This window comes from Pituophis catenifer, unplaced genomic scaffold (genome assembly GCF_029215685.1).
Source record: "Pituophis catenifer annectens isolate HBS135680 unplaced genomic scaffold, rPitCat1.0.hap2 SCAF_7, whole genome shotgun sequence".
In the NCBI taxonomy this organism is placed as follows: domain Eukaryota; kingdom Metazoa; phylum Chordata; class Lepidosauria; order Squamata; family Colubridae; genus Pituophis; species Pituophis catenifer.
In genome coordinates this window covers 48,856,310-48,869,878 of record NW_027256887.1, presented here as the reverse complement: position 1 = coordinate 48,869,878, position 13,569 = coordinate 48,856,310, and the positions used below count along the sequence as shown (strand labels likewise).

At 39.8% G+C, this 13,569-nt stretch overlaps 1 protein-coding gene across 1 annotated transcript in view; it reads left to right on the top strand.

Moving 5' to 3' along the window:
• PAWR (pro-apoptotic WT1 regulator) overlaps positions 1-10,653 on the top strand; it is a 58,062-nt gene extending 47,409 nt beyond the window's left edge. The window contains exons 4-6 of the mRNA XM_070947145.1: positions 5,218-5,359; positions 5,449-5,553; positions 9,425-10,653. Of these exons, the coding sequence (XP_070803246.1) occupies positions 5,218-5,359; positions 5,449-5,553; positions 9,425-9,511 (334 nt within the window). The 3' untranslated portion in view covers positions 9,512-10,653. The remainder of the gene's footprint in view (positions 1-5,217; positions 5,360-5,448; positions 5,554-9,424) is intronic.
• Positions 10,654-13,569: the final 2,916 nt, after the last annotated feature.

Below are 13,569 nucleotides of genomic sequence, written 5' to 3'. Positions count from 1 at the left end.
AATCGTCCAAACAGGAAAAGGACTACATCCCCTGTCCTCAACTGTTTACTGACATGATCCAAAACGCCTGGGGGCAACCGGCTTCACTAACTACACCCAGTAGTCTGGACAAGAAGCTGTACTGTTCGGCCCCAGAACTGGAGGACCTGCTGCCTCTACCGACAGTGGAGCAGCCGGTCGCAGCGCTATCATCCCCCTCACTAGTATCCACAGAGGCACTGTATGGACTCAAGGCAGAGGATAAAAGGACGGAGTGGGCCTTCCGTAAAGCACACCAGGCCGTGGCCTGGGCAATCAGAACATCCACAGCCACGTCCTTTTTCAACAGAGCTACCCTCATTTGGCTTCGCCAGATGCAAGAAAGGCTCCCTCCGGAGGACACCAGGCTGCAGCAAGATATAAATAAAATTATTGCAGCCACCGAGTATGCCTCAGATGCCTCACTAAACTTGGCAAAGTTCGCATCGAGAGCCCTACACTGTCACGGCTAGGAGACTATTCTGGCTACGTCCCTGGAAGGCGGACCTCAAGGCTAAGTGGAAGCTGGCCGCAGCCCCATACAAAGCATCGGATCTTTTTGGAGCGGCCCTGGAACCAGTCCTAGTCGAGGACAAGGACAAAAGGAAAGTGCTTCCATCGTCTTATCGCTGCTACTAGCGGAGATACTCGCCATATCCGGTCCAGCAGCCCTTTCGACCTAGCTCAGGACCCAGGGGGTCCTTCTTGCACCGCTCCAATTACCAGGGCAGCGACAGATCCCATGACAGACAACAGCTCCATGACTGAGGCAGGAATCAGCAGTCCAGGAGACCCTTCTGGGGGGCAGGCTTCAAATCCGCCAGGAGGGGGAAGTGACTCCAAGACCGAGGGGCCCATAGATGGAAGACTTCTCCTCTTCCACCAGCAATGGGCCCGGTCGATGTCGGACTCGTGGGTAAGGCGCACAATTTCATTTGGACTATCAATAGAATTTGCAGGTACGCTGCCTCATCGCTTCGTGTGCTGCCCAGTCCCACGGTCCACCGAGCTACAAGACTTAATGACACAGGAACTGACCCATCTTCTGGAGGTCAGAGCCATAGAAACAGTACCACCGATCCACCAAGGCTCGGGGTTCTATTCAAGCCTATTCCTCGTCCCCAAGAACTCGGGTGGATGGAGGGCCATTCTGAACCTAAAAAAGCTCAACCTGTCTGTTCAATACCACAAGTTCAAGATGCACTCCCTCCAATCAATTCTAGCAGGGGTGAGACAGGGGGACCTTCTCCAGTCAGTCGACCTCCGAGAGACCTACCTACACGTACCCATTCACCCAGATCACAGACAGTTCCTGAGGTTCGAATACCAACACTTTCAGTACCGGGCAATGCCATTCGGACTCTCGTCAGCACCCCGCACCTTCACCAAGCTGGTGGCGGTGGTGGCAGCCAAACTGCGGGCCATCCCGGTCCGAGTCCTTTGCTACTTAAACGACATCCTGATTCTCTCATCAGCTCACGACCTGGCAGTCAGAGACTTACAACTAGTTCTCGAAACGTTACGAAGCCACGAGTTTACAATCAACCTCGAGAAAAGCCATCTTCAACCTTCCTTCCGGATTCTCCATCTGGGGGCAGTAATAGACTCCACCAAGGGACAGGTTTTCCTGTCACCAGACAGGACTCAGAGTCTCCAGGAACTGGCCCTACAGATCCTGACAAAGAAGAAGGCCACTCTCCTGTAACTATCATGCCTTCTGGGGAAAATGGTCTCCTGCTTCAGCATCGTACCGTGGGCATGCAGACACTCGAGAGCACTCCAATGGTTCCTCCTCCCCTTCCAACGATCAGGGAGGGCCAACTCAAAGCACGAGGTCTACCTCACCCCCATGGTGCGACTCTCCCTCAGATGGTGGACCTCCAATTCACTCCTCAAGGGCTCAGAATTTCTGGACCCGGACAGGCTGATCCTCACCATGGATGCAAGTCTTCGGGGGTGGGGAGCACACCTGCACAACATGGTGGCACAGGGCCAGTGGTCCAGATGCGAACAATGCAGCAGCATCAACCTGCTGGAACTCCAGGCGATCAGATTAGCCCTGCGCCACTTCCAAGCCGCGGTTCAGGGCTGGCACGTACTGGTCCTGACGGACAACATCTCGGCCAAGGCGCACGTGAACAGGGAGGGGGGCACAAGTTCTCGCCTCCTGATGCTAGAGTCCGAGGCCCTGTTCGCTTGGGCGGAAAGGCACCTGCTCTCGATCAAGGCAGACCACATTTCGGGGTCAGCCAATGTAAGAGCGGACTGGCTCAGCTGAACAACGATAGATCAGATGGAATGGCAGCTCCACCCCCGCCTCTTCAGGAAGCTCGCCTCTCGATTCGGGAGACCAGTAGTGGACCTGTTTGGTCTCCAAGCAATGCCCAGCTAACTTGCTTCGTGTCACGCTACCCGACACTACAGGCAGAAAATCATGATGCCCTGCACTACAAGTGGCCAGCAGGACTTCTATATGCGTTCCCACCAATTCCGTTGATCCCACGCCTGGTACGGAAGTTGTTGGCAGAGAAGGCCAATTTGCTCCTGGTGGCCCCAAATTGGCCTCGAAGGCTGTGGTTCGCCGACCTGGTGGCCTTATTGGTAGAGCAACCGTGGGTAATCCCACCGCACCAGGTAGTGCTGTGCCAGGGCGAGGTCACGCACCCAGAACCTCAGTGGCTCCAATTAGCCGTCTGGCATTTGAGCGGGTCATCCTGAAGGACAACTTACCTGATAGCGTCGTCAGCACGATTCAAGCGGCCAGGCGACCTTCAACAGCCCGTATTTACGAGGCATCCTGGAGGGCCTTCTGCAGCTGGGGTGCTCGTCACCATATGGACCCCACCACAGCAACGATACAGGACATTTTACTGTTTCTTCAGGCCAGGTTAGACAGGGGGCTGGCCCTGGCTACCCTAAGGCATCAGGCTGCAGCTTTATCGACAGTCATCTCCTGCGCACCATTCCAGGCACTGTCGCACCATCCACTCATCAAAGGGTTCCTTCACGGGGCTACGAACTTAAATCCATCTATAGTTCACTGATACCCGTCTTGGGATCTATCTCTAGTACTTCGGGCCCTTTCGAACCATTGGAATCGACCGCCCTCAAGTACTTATCATTCAAGGTGACCTTTTTCTTAGCAATCACCTCGGTGAGGCGAGTATCGGAGACAGCGGCTCTATCTGTTCGTAAGGATCTCTGCATATTCAGAGACTCCTCAGTGGTTCTCCGTCTGGACCCCGCCTTCATTCCAAAAGTGAACTCCTGGTTTCACCAGGCCCAGGAACTCATCCTGCCAGACTTCTGCCCATCACCTCGGGACCACAGGGAGAAGCGCTGGCACACCCTGGACGTCCGTCGGGCTCTTCGGCTTTACATACGCAGAATATCTTCTTTCCGCCACACAGAAGCGCTCCTGGTTTCGTTCAACTCAGCTTCCATGGGCCAGAAGGTCTCGGCCTCCACGGTCAGCAGATGGATCAGGGCCTGCATTGCACTAGCTTACGAACTGAACTCCAAACCGCTACCGGGCAAGATCCTTCCTCACTCAACTCAAAGTGCAGCCACATCAGCAGCCTGGGCTACACAGGCATCCGTAGCAGACATCTGCAGAGCAGCGACCTTGTCCTCATTGTCACCATTCTTTCGCCACTACAAGATAGACGCTTATAATTCAGCCGAGGCGGCGTTTGGCCACTGGGTATTCCAACGGGTCGTGGCTGGAGAGGACTCTGCGGGCAGTCAGCCTCCCGCCCATGGGGTTTGAGCTTGGGTATATCCCATCCATGGATAGTGGGAGCAGCGCACAGGAAAATGGGACGTTGTCTTACCTGAACGTCCCTTTTCTGGGCGCTGCATATACTATCCATTCCCACCCGTTTCTATGGCTTCCTGCCCGGCTGTGGTTTTCGGGCCATGTTTTCCAAGTTGAAATTGGTTTGTTAATAAAGTTATGTTTATTGTTACCCTTTTGTCGATGGTCATTTGCCACACCTTCGCTCAGACTGGGGTATCATGGGATTGGGGGTGTGGCTGGGCAACGGGGAAAGGGAAGTCCCTGCTTTTTTCTTAAAGTAACACTCAATTGTTTGCCAAAGGCTGAAGCATTTAACCCATCCATGGATAGTGTACGCAGCGCCCAGAAAAGGGACGTTCAGGTAAGACAACGTCCATTCTAGGCACTCCAATAAATTTTATTTGCAGTATTTGTTAAATAACCAGGATAAATCTGTTTTTCTAAAAGAGTAAAGTTTCACTATGTTATATGTAAGCTTCGCTCACAAATGGTTGTCATTGACATTAGGGGCGAACTTTGCTTGCTTTGTTTTACTGAATGTATTTTTATTGGTCAGTGACAGAAACAAAGTTTTTGTTTGTTTGACTGCGAACATGTTACCAATAGCGTTGTGTGTATGCATTTATGAAGTTTTGAGGAATCGAATTTAATTCAAGATTTTAATATAAGTTTTATCTCTGTTTGAGAGATAACATTGTGAGATCAAATTTCAAATTATGATTTTTGCATCCAGAAAAATGATTACTTACTGCCATTTTTATCCATTATTTTTATTTTTTTCTTCTGTAGTTATTTATTCTGTCCCTCACAGTACACACCCTCATCTTTTAATTAATACATTGGGGAGGGGGGAGGAAAAAAATGTAGAAAGAGTAGGTAATCACTTTCTCACATCATAAAGTCCCTAAAACTAAGTGTGTTTTTAAAATTCCAGGGGGTTGTATATTGAATTTGAAGTCCATATTCAGACTGTGGCTTAACAGCCACATGTATTCTGTATCCTGGTTTAAATTAATGCAAACAAAAATAAAAGAATCAGGTGCATCAAATGTAACCTATCCATTCTAAATATAGCAATTTTCTATGTAAATTGTTGAACATTTGGAAGACTGAAATATTTTATAGCCTGTTTGGATTAATTGATGTTCAGATCCATTAATAGATCTGAAACAGATCTAATGTGGAATTGCTTTATGGGCATGCTACAATAAAGAAGATGGGTATAATTTAGCACAGCCATTCCAAAGGCTTGTTGCAAGTAGCTTAACACCAGCTGCTATTTATTTGCCTTCAGTAATTTAGTATTGATATTGCCACAACTGAAATGGGAAACATGGAAATAATTTTGATAATTCTATTATGCATCAAATATGTTAAATTGTAAGTTGTACTTTTCACAGCACAACACCAGAGGATGAAGTTTCTAATAGATGTTCACGTACAGACAGGACAGGTTATAGCAGATTCAACAGGGATGCAAATTCTTCTGGAAACTTTGTATCAACTAATTCTTTGGAAAAGAAGATTGACGATCTTGAAAAGGTAAACATAATAAATCTAAAAGCTGCAATATAATGTCTATTGTTTTGACTGTTTTTAAATGAAGTATTTTATATTTTGTTTTTTTGAAGGATCTAGCAAAGGAGCGCCAAGAAAACCTGAGGCTTGTGAGGATAGCCCAAGACAAAGAAGAGTTGATTGGGAAATTAAAGGAGGAAATTGATTTATTAAATAGGGTAAGTGCTGTTTCAATCTAGCGGTGTTTCCTAAAATTTTGTACAAGTCATACATTCCCTCGCCCCTGCCCCCCGCCAAAAATTGTATTTACATTTGTGCATAATACAGCACATGGATGCTCATTTATTTGTTCACTCTTTTATTCATTCTTTCTTTTTTCAAAGAATCCAAGAGACAAGTGTACTTGCTGTTCTTCAGTGTTTAATTTAAACTACATTTGCAAGCCAACACTCAGTTGCCAAAATTAGAGATCTTGCCTAACTTAAATAAAGTAGTTTGAGTATGCTTGGAGTAAAACTGAGCTTGGGCTGTGTGTGTACCGCAAGTTAAAATATGACAAAAGCACCTGGTACAATTCTTAACAAGAAAGCCTGCATGTGGCAGAAGGACAACTAAGACTGGTGCTCTGATCGTACTCCTTTTCTATTTTTCTAAAAAGCATTATGGGAAGGCTTCAATTAGCCAAAGGCATGATGTGTGTCAGATATCCGTATTTATGAACTCGTGGTATTGACCGTAGCATGTGGAAGATTGCTTCTCAGTTTGTAATGGGGATAAATGATGAAGAGTATGAATTAAGGATTAAAAGGAAAATATAAAACATATCTGTGTTGTTTATTGTGAAGATAAGAAATGGGAAAGGATGTAATAGTTCTGATAGAAGATCCTATGTAGTTGCATTGATGAATATATATAAAGGATGAATGTGCAAGTTTAATTGTGGTTTGGAATATATGTTGTAGATATGTCAACTAGACTTTTGTGGGTACAGGTGAAAGTAGGAATGGTATGAAAGTAATAATTGAAGGAATCAGGGTGACCAGAAGATAATTGAGAGCAGTGCAGAATGATAAAGGAAAAAGTACAGCAAGTTCATCAAAGAGCAATACTTGTAGCATGCAGCAGAGGTGGGGTTAAAAGAGTGAATAGTGATGAATTATTAACAATTTGTAAACATTGTTTGTGAATGTAGAGTTAAAAGTTGTTTCTGAATGATATCAAAATGGTATGTGATATAAGCAAAAAATTAATGAGAATAAATAGAATGTTAGAAGTATGTATGTGTACTTTTACATGCAGATATAGAGTTGATGACTGAGGGACTGAATAGATTACACCAAAAAATAGTTTGTATAATGCAATGAAAGAACAATGATTCTGAAAAATAATACTTGTATTTGACAAAAGAATGGAGTGAATGCAAATTACAGTTAGTAGTGAAAAATTGTATTTTGGAAAATGGTTTAGCAAAGATAAGGAAATGGGTAGAGAAATTCAAAGATGGGAAAATGCAGGTAGAATAATGGGAATAAAGAAAGATGAAATAAGTGTAAATGGCTGTATAAAAGAGTATGCTTTGTCCATTTTGTCGTCTAAACTTGAAAATTGAATTTATTAGGAAAAAGCATTAATTGAACTCATTGGATATGGAATACTTAAGTATGTAAAGTAAAACAAGAGCAGATAGAACTAATTTTAATTAATTAATTTGGTACAAAACTGAAAGAAGTATATTGAGATTGCTAGGTTATATAGAGGAATTAAATGAGGGTCAAATTGTAACAAAGAAGAAGAGTGAATGGATTGAAAAGAAGGGGAAGGGTGGGAAACTTGTGGATGGAGATGAGAACCACAAAAGTAACATTTAACAAAAAGCAATATATGGAATTGTTCACAGTGGTGATGGAAATGTGAATGTTTGCAAGAATAGAAAGTTATGGCGAAACATAATGAATGAGTGTTCTTGGTTTAAAGTAGCTGTGGATGCAGTTCCTTTTTTAATGTCTTTTTTCCTGTGCTTATTACTCTTACTTAATTTTTGCATTTTGGAAAAGGTTTCCTATGGTCAGAAGGAGTAGTATTACGAGTATGAATATATGCATGTAAATGGATAAACCATTACTGATTTATTGTTAGGCAGTTGAAACATGTTAGAAATATTAAATAAAAATGGCCAATTCTAGTTGGATTCTAAGAACAACTCTTGAGAAGTGCAGCATGAGTTCTTTAATTATAATAAGACTAGCTGTTCTAGGTGCCCAATGTTTTCTTATTTGAATTTTATTGCATGTTACATGGCATTGCTTCGTAAATGCAGTTTGCAATTAATTTGGTTTTTTTTTTAATTGTTTGAATATTTAAATTTCAGCCAGAGGTTGTGGTTGGACCTAGTCCAAGTAACTCATACTTTTAATCATTTTGGAATGTTAGTTGTGCTAGATAAACATTCCAGAATGTGTTTATGTATAATCTTGAGTAAATTTTTAATGTTTCTGTCTCTGCTTTAAAACAATTATTTTGATATACACTTTTAACATCCACTTGAAAGACAAAAGTAAAATTAAATTGTAGCTTTCTTGATATTTGAAAATCCTAGTTATGGTGCATACTTTTTTCAGACATTAAATAAAAACAATGGTGGACTTCAAAATTGTATCCTGATAATGCTACTTCATTTTTCAAATGAGAAGTGTCTATATTGCTTAAATAATAAAACAATATCCTGCTGACAAGTTCAGTGTTGCTTAATAAAATGCTGTTGAACATGTATTCTTAGATGAGTTCGCACAATCAGTTTTGATAAGATTTTTTAATTTATCCTGATGCCTAAAATTTCTGCTGCAAAGAGCAAATACCAGAGATAACATTTCAAAAAGAAAGGGGCAATAAATTAGGAATTGAAATAGTTGCCATCTTAGTCACAGTTGCTAACAATGCACATGCATAAAGTAAAGCCATAAAATGATGCATAGTTAAAAATAATCAAGGCTTCACAAAACTGCTTTGCAACCCAGAGCAAAACACATGTACAGGGATCTACTAACATCCTGATACCAGGGCGTGAGGAAAAAGCCAGATCCTCAAGGCTTTCTAGAAGATCTATGGGATCAAGGCTAGTACAGAGTGATATGTATGTGAGAATGGATTGATGACAATATCCCTAACTTTAGATCATGTCACCACTGCCTCAGGAGGGGGAGAAAACAGATCTTATGCGTAAACCCTTCCAGTGAGTCAGACCATCTCTCCCCTGGATCAGCTTCACAGTTGCCATGGTGACAAAAGATATCTTGAGCTACTTTTGATCCCAGGCTGGGAGAAGGCAGAATCATATCTCACATAACCATCAAAATGGCACAGTAAGAAAGTATTTATGCAGCAGGGAGGTTGGTACACTAGCCATAATCCCATCTGATTTCCAAGGCCTATATTTGGTTATCTCCAGAGCAGCACCTCTGGAAGCTAGGCTCTATATTAACCATTAGGTTTGGGGTGGACATGCCATGTCAGCTATTGTACCATATCTTGTTTGACTGGTTTCTGTAAGAGAATTTATAATTCTTAAATCCCTTCTGTTAACTTTATTCTTTTATTTATTGTAGTTGTGTATAGATAGTATATTTGTACATTATACTGCTATCTCAAAATTTATCTTGCTAATTTTAATCTTTTTTCTCCTTGTTACATATGTGTAGCCTGACCAAGTGCTTTAGCATATTTTGATTTAATAATTGGTTTTAGCCCATTTGTTTTGTCTATGTTTATTTTTCTTAATTATCCTGACAATGTCAATTTAGTTTTGGATATTTTGGATACCAATTTTCCTGTGCTGGTTAACAGCCACAATAAAGTTAAATAAACTATATAAAGCGTTCTTATCAGAGTAAAATGTTTTGTTACAGAATATAAATTATAAGTTTACTGCGATAAGTAGCTCCCAACCAGTTTGTTAGCCATCTCAGTCTGCAGTTCACCATTTTTTGCTTTTATGGATTAAAATTTATATCATGTATTACAGAGTGAATTATTAACTGAATGTCTAAAAAGAACTTCTATTAATTAAGTATCTTGTTTTATTCTCTCTCAAAGGATCTAGATGATATAGAAGACGAAAATGAGCAATTAAAGCAGGAAAATAAGACACTGTTAAAAGTTGTTGGACAGCTGACAAAGTAGAAGATGGAAGCTGCCAAAATAGAAGATGGAAGCCTCAGTGAGGAAGGAAATACGAAACTACTGATTTGAATGTTTAAGGATCAAGACTAGGATATTTCCTTTGTGGCAATATGTCAAAGCAACTGTCTTTGTATTTATTATTAAGGAGCAGGGAGAAATGATGAATGTTTTACATGATGCTGTTACTTCTAAGCTCATTCCCTTAAATTTCCCAAAGCGATTCAAATGATGCTCATTGAGATGCATTAGGTCTTTCTATATATATGACCCAGTTATACTTTTTAAATAATTCCTGATTACAAAGGTCACAGTTAGTCTATATGGAGATTACTTGTAGGAGAGGGGCTTTTTCCTGCTCTAAGAATAGAAGAAATAGGAATAAAATTTGTTTACACAGGGTCAAAATAACTATTTTGGGAGATATTTGTTTTTTATTTGAACAGGTGTAAAGTGCAAGTGCATTACTGATATAAAACATTTTACAGAGTGTTACTCTACAAAAATCTTGTATGTTTTGATTTTATTTTATACTTTATCTGAAGTACTTACAGTAATAGATAGTATTTTCCTGTACAGATGCTGTTTGATAAAAATGTTTTATAAATCATAAATAACTCACCAATAATTATCACAACTAATAAGTAGTTTTTAGAAAATGTGTATGCTGCATACTACCACACTGAGCTTATGTTTCCACAGGAAGAAGAATTCAGAGGGTGCCATTTTTTGAAATTTATAAATACTGTGAACTACTTCAAACATTACAATCACAGTTTACTGGACTAAGAAAAGTCTTTCTGATTTTGTATATTAAGTTGCAGTTTTCTGATCTAAATACAATGGGAATCATTGCTTAACAATGATTTAACAAATCATATAACCTTTGCATTGGTTGGGAAATATTACTGTTCTTGGCCAAATGACTATAGACCAAAAATGTTTATCTAAACCATGCCTATATGAATGGACTTCATCCAAGATACATTTATCAGGTTAGCATCAAAATAAGTATAATGGGTTCAATTTGCAAGACTACGATCCACCAAGTTCTTATATGAATCATAATGGTTTTTGAATTGTGATAAAAGTTTTAATTGATATAGTTTACAAACGAAATTTGTGATTGTTCACCCCTCTAAAAGTATTATAGAAAACATCTAGAATAACACCAGTGCTTGTTAAAATAAAGTATGTTGCATGTTCTATTACAGTCTAGTGTCTGTTGTCTGTGTCACTGTTGCACAACAATTGTCTGTTCCGTATGAGCTAAAAAAATCCAAAGTTGCATTTTAGAGCATAATTTTTAGTAGGGAAACTTAAATATAACATTTAAGCTTTCAAAATTCCTCCACTGCTTTCTCGGGCAAATAGAAAATAGAAAAAAAGCAGGGAAGGAAAAGTGGAAAAATAATCAACTCCCCTGATGAAGAGCTCAGAAAAACTCAAAATCAAACAGACTCTTTCTGATTTTTCAGATAGTCTTACTCTGGGATCCTGGATGTTTTTCTTTTGAGTAACACAGCTACCTTTCTTTTTGCTTGAAAAAATTGTGTTTTTAATGACCCAGCCTTTTCTGTTTTGAAATCAGCTATATAGCCTTGAAAAATATTTTGTCAACCAGACCTCAGAAGTAGCACTGGAATGCTTAGGCATCCTTAGTTGTTCCCTAATACCAATGTTTATGTAGCAAAAGTGTATTATTGTTGAAAAGACAATCTCCACTGAACAAAGTTAATGTAATCAACTTTCCCCCATGACACACTATTTGAAAAAATGCATCAATTTGTCCATACCTTTTTTTCTTTAATGACTGCAGTTGTAGATGCAGCATACCAGAAATAATCTATTGGTAGATCACAATGCTAAGCAACTATATCAATTACTCAAAATAGATTTCCTTTTGTATTTTAAAAGGCTACATAGGTGATTTATGACTACAATTGAGACTCTAATCTTTCCTGTGAAGCGGTCCTTAAGTGAAATGCCACATGGCTGCTTTGTCAGTGATGCAATCCCAGTACCTGCCAATCCCAGTTGCAATCATTAAGTGATCTCACTGGTTATTAAGCAGGTGGAGCAAAATCTTCCTGTCAGATACCCCTTTTGCTTTTGAATGCTCCTTCATGCGGCTGGAAGATTTCAGTTCTCCTCCAAGCATGGAAAGGAAATCCTTTGTGGGGCTGCAGGAATAAAGCTGAAGTCTTCACAATTTCAGTTCCGTTTTTGCAGCCTGCTGAAGGATTTACCCTCCCCTCCAGTTCTAGCCACATTAAGACATGTCTTTTCTTTCATAAACTTTAATTATTAAATGAAGTTAACAAAGTTATCAAATACATTTTTAATTTTTCGTACACAATTTTCCCAATTTGAATAAATGGAAAGATTACATTTGTTCAGTAACCATTCTGAGTTACAACAGGGCTGAATTAATGGTACTTATTCATAATTTTGGTTGTCACAGAATTCCCACGCTCACATGACTGCATTCAAGGCACATTTCACCTGGCTTACAATTAATAGCATCACAGTGAACCACACAATCACATGATTTCAATTTCCAATGACAAGCTTCCCACAAGCAAAATCAATGTGAACGCTGGTAGGAAGTCAGAAGTCCCAATAATGTGAAGTCCTTCCTTAAAGACCAGTTGCTCCTTGATTAGTAACAGCAAATGGGACTGCTAGAATTGCCGTCACTAAGCAATATGGTCACATGATATCACACTATGCCGCTGCATCGTTTAATGATAATTCTGGTCCTAATTGCCATTGTAGCCTGAGAACTATCTGTAGTTCTAAACTAAGATACTCATCAGGAAAATAACTAATAAAACAAAATAGGATGAGACAGAATAAGTTCAAATCCCAGTGTAAAAGTCTTTAAATGTATTATTTTGAGATGTTGGTAGAATTCTAAAGATATATGTCTCCAAATAAAATGTATGTATTGCTCAAAAAACTAGCTTCCCTACAGTCTGCAAAAAGTAATTATTCAGATGAAAAACTTACTTTTTAGGTTTTCTGGGATGGGCATCTCTTACAATTAAAATAGTTAAATAAAGAACCTGGTTGGATACTCAAGTCGTTTCTGCAAGATGTTTATAGTATCCTGTTTCCCTGAAAATAAGACCTAGCATGGTTTTTATGTATGTGCCTAATATAAGCTCTACTTAAGTGCCTGCACAGTCAGCCTCCTGCCCCACCGTGAGCAAGCAGAAGAAGTGGGCCTGTGGGGGGGGGGAATAAGATACCCCCTGAAAATAAGCCCTAGTACCTATTTTGGAAACCAAAAGAAAATAGGACCCAGTCTTATTTTCGGGGAAACACGGTAGTTTCCAGTAGCTTAAACTGAGTGCAATCATCCCTTCCTAAACTATGTAGATTTCATCAGTTATAGTGATTCATGTTTGAAGAACTGCAATAGGCAAGTTAATAGGAAGGGAAACTAATCAACTTCTCATAAAAAGTTTGTAATAAGTATAACATATTATTTTAAGAGTCTCTTAAACTCTGGGAAGGTTATATGGGATTCAGATTAAAGGAATCTCATCTCTCTGTGCCATAGAATTTCATTTAAATAAATTTCAACAACTCAGCAAGATATTACCATGAAGATCATCCCCAGGTGACACTGCATCCCAGTAAATTGCAATGTATCAACTAGAATCTTTCTAGAAAGACTCCAAGCAGGTTTGTACAATTTTTGTACATATCTTTGTTCTCAATGCCCAATTAGTCTCCTTGGATAAAAGTTTTTGAAAACAAAAATGCAAAAAAATCACCAACTATCCTTTATAAAGTATTTTGCTGTGAATTACCCATATTCCTAAAGAAATTTAAATTATTACGGCATAAAAAACAAAGTCATATCCTGCTGTTAAGTTTATTTCGTTACTGCAAAATACTGGAAAGCTCAAAATGCATATTTCATTGGCTAAAAGGTATAAGTCTAAACGCTAATGCTATTGCTAAATATGCACATTTTTATTCTGATTTACAAATTCACCAAAAAAAAGTCTGTATAAATCCTACAATGACTAATAAATTTTGTTAAATCT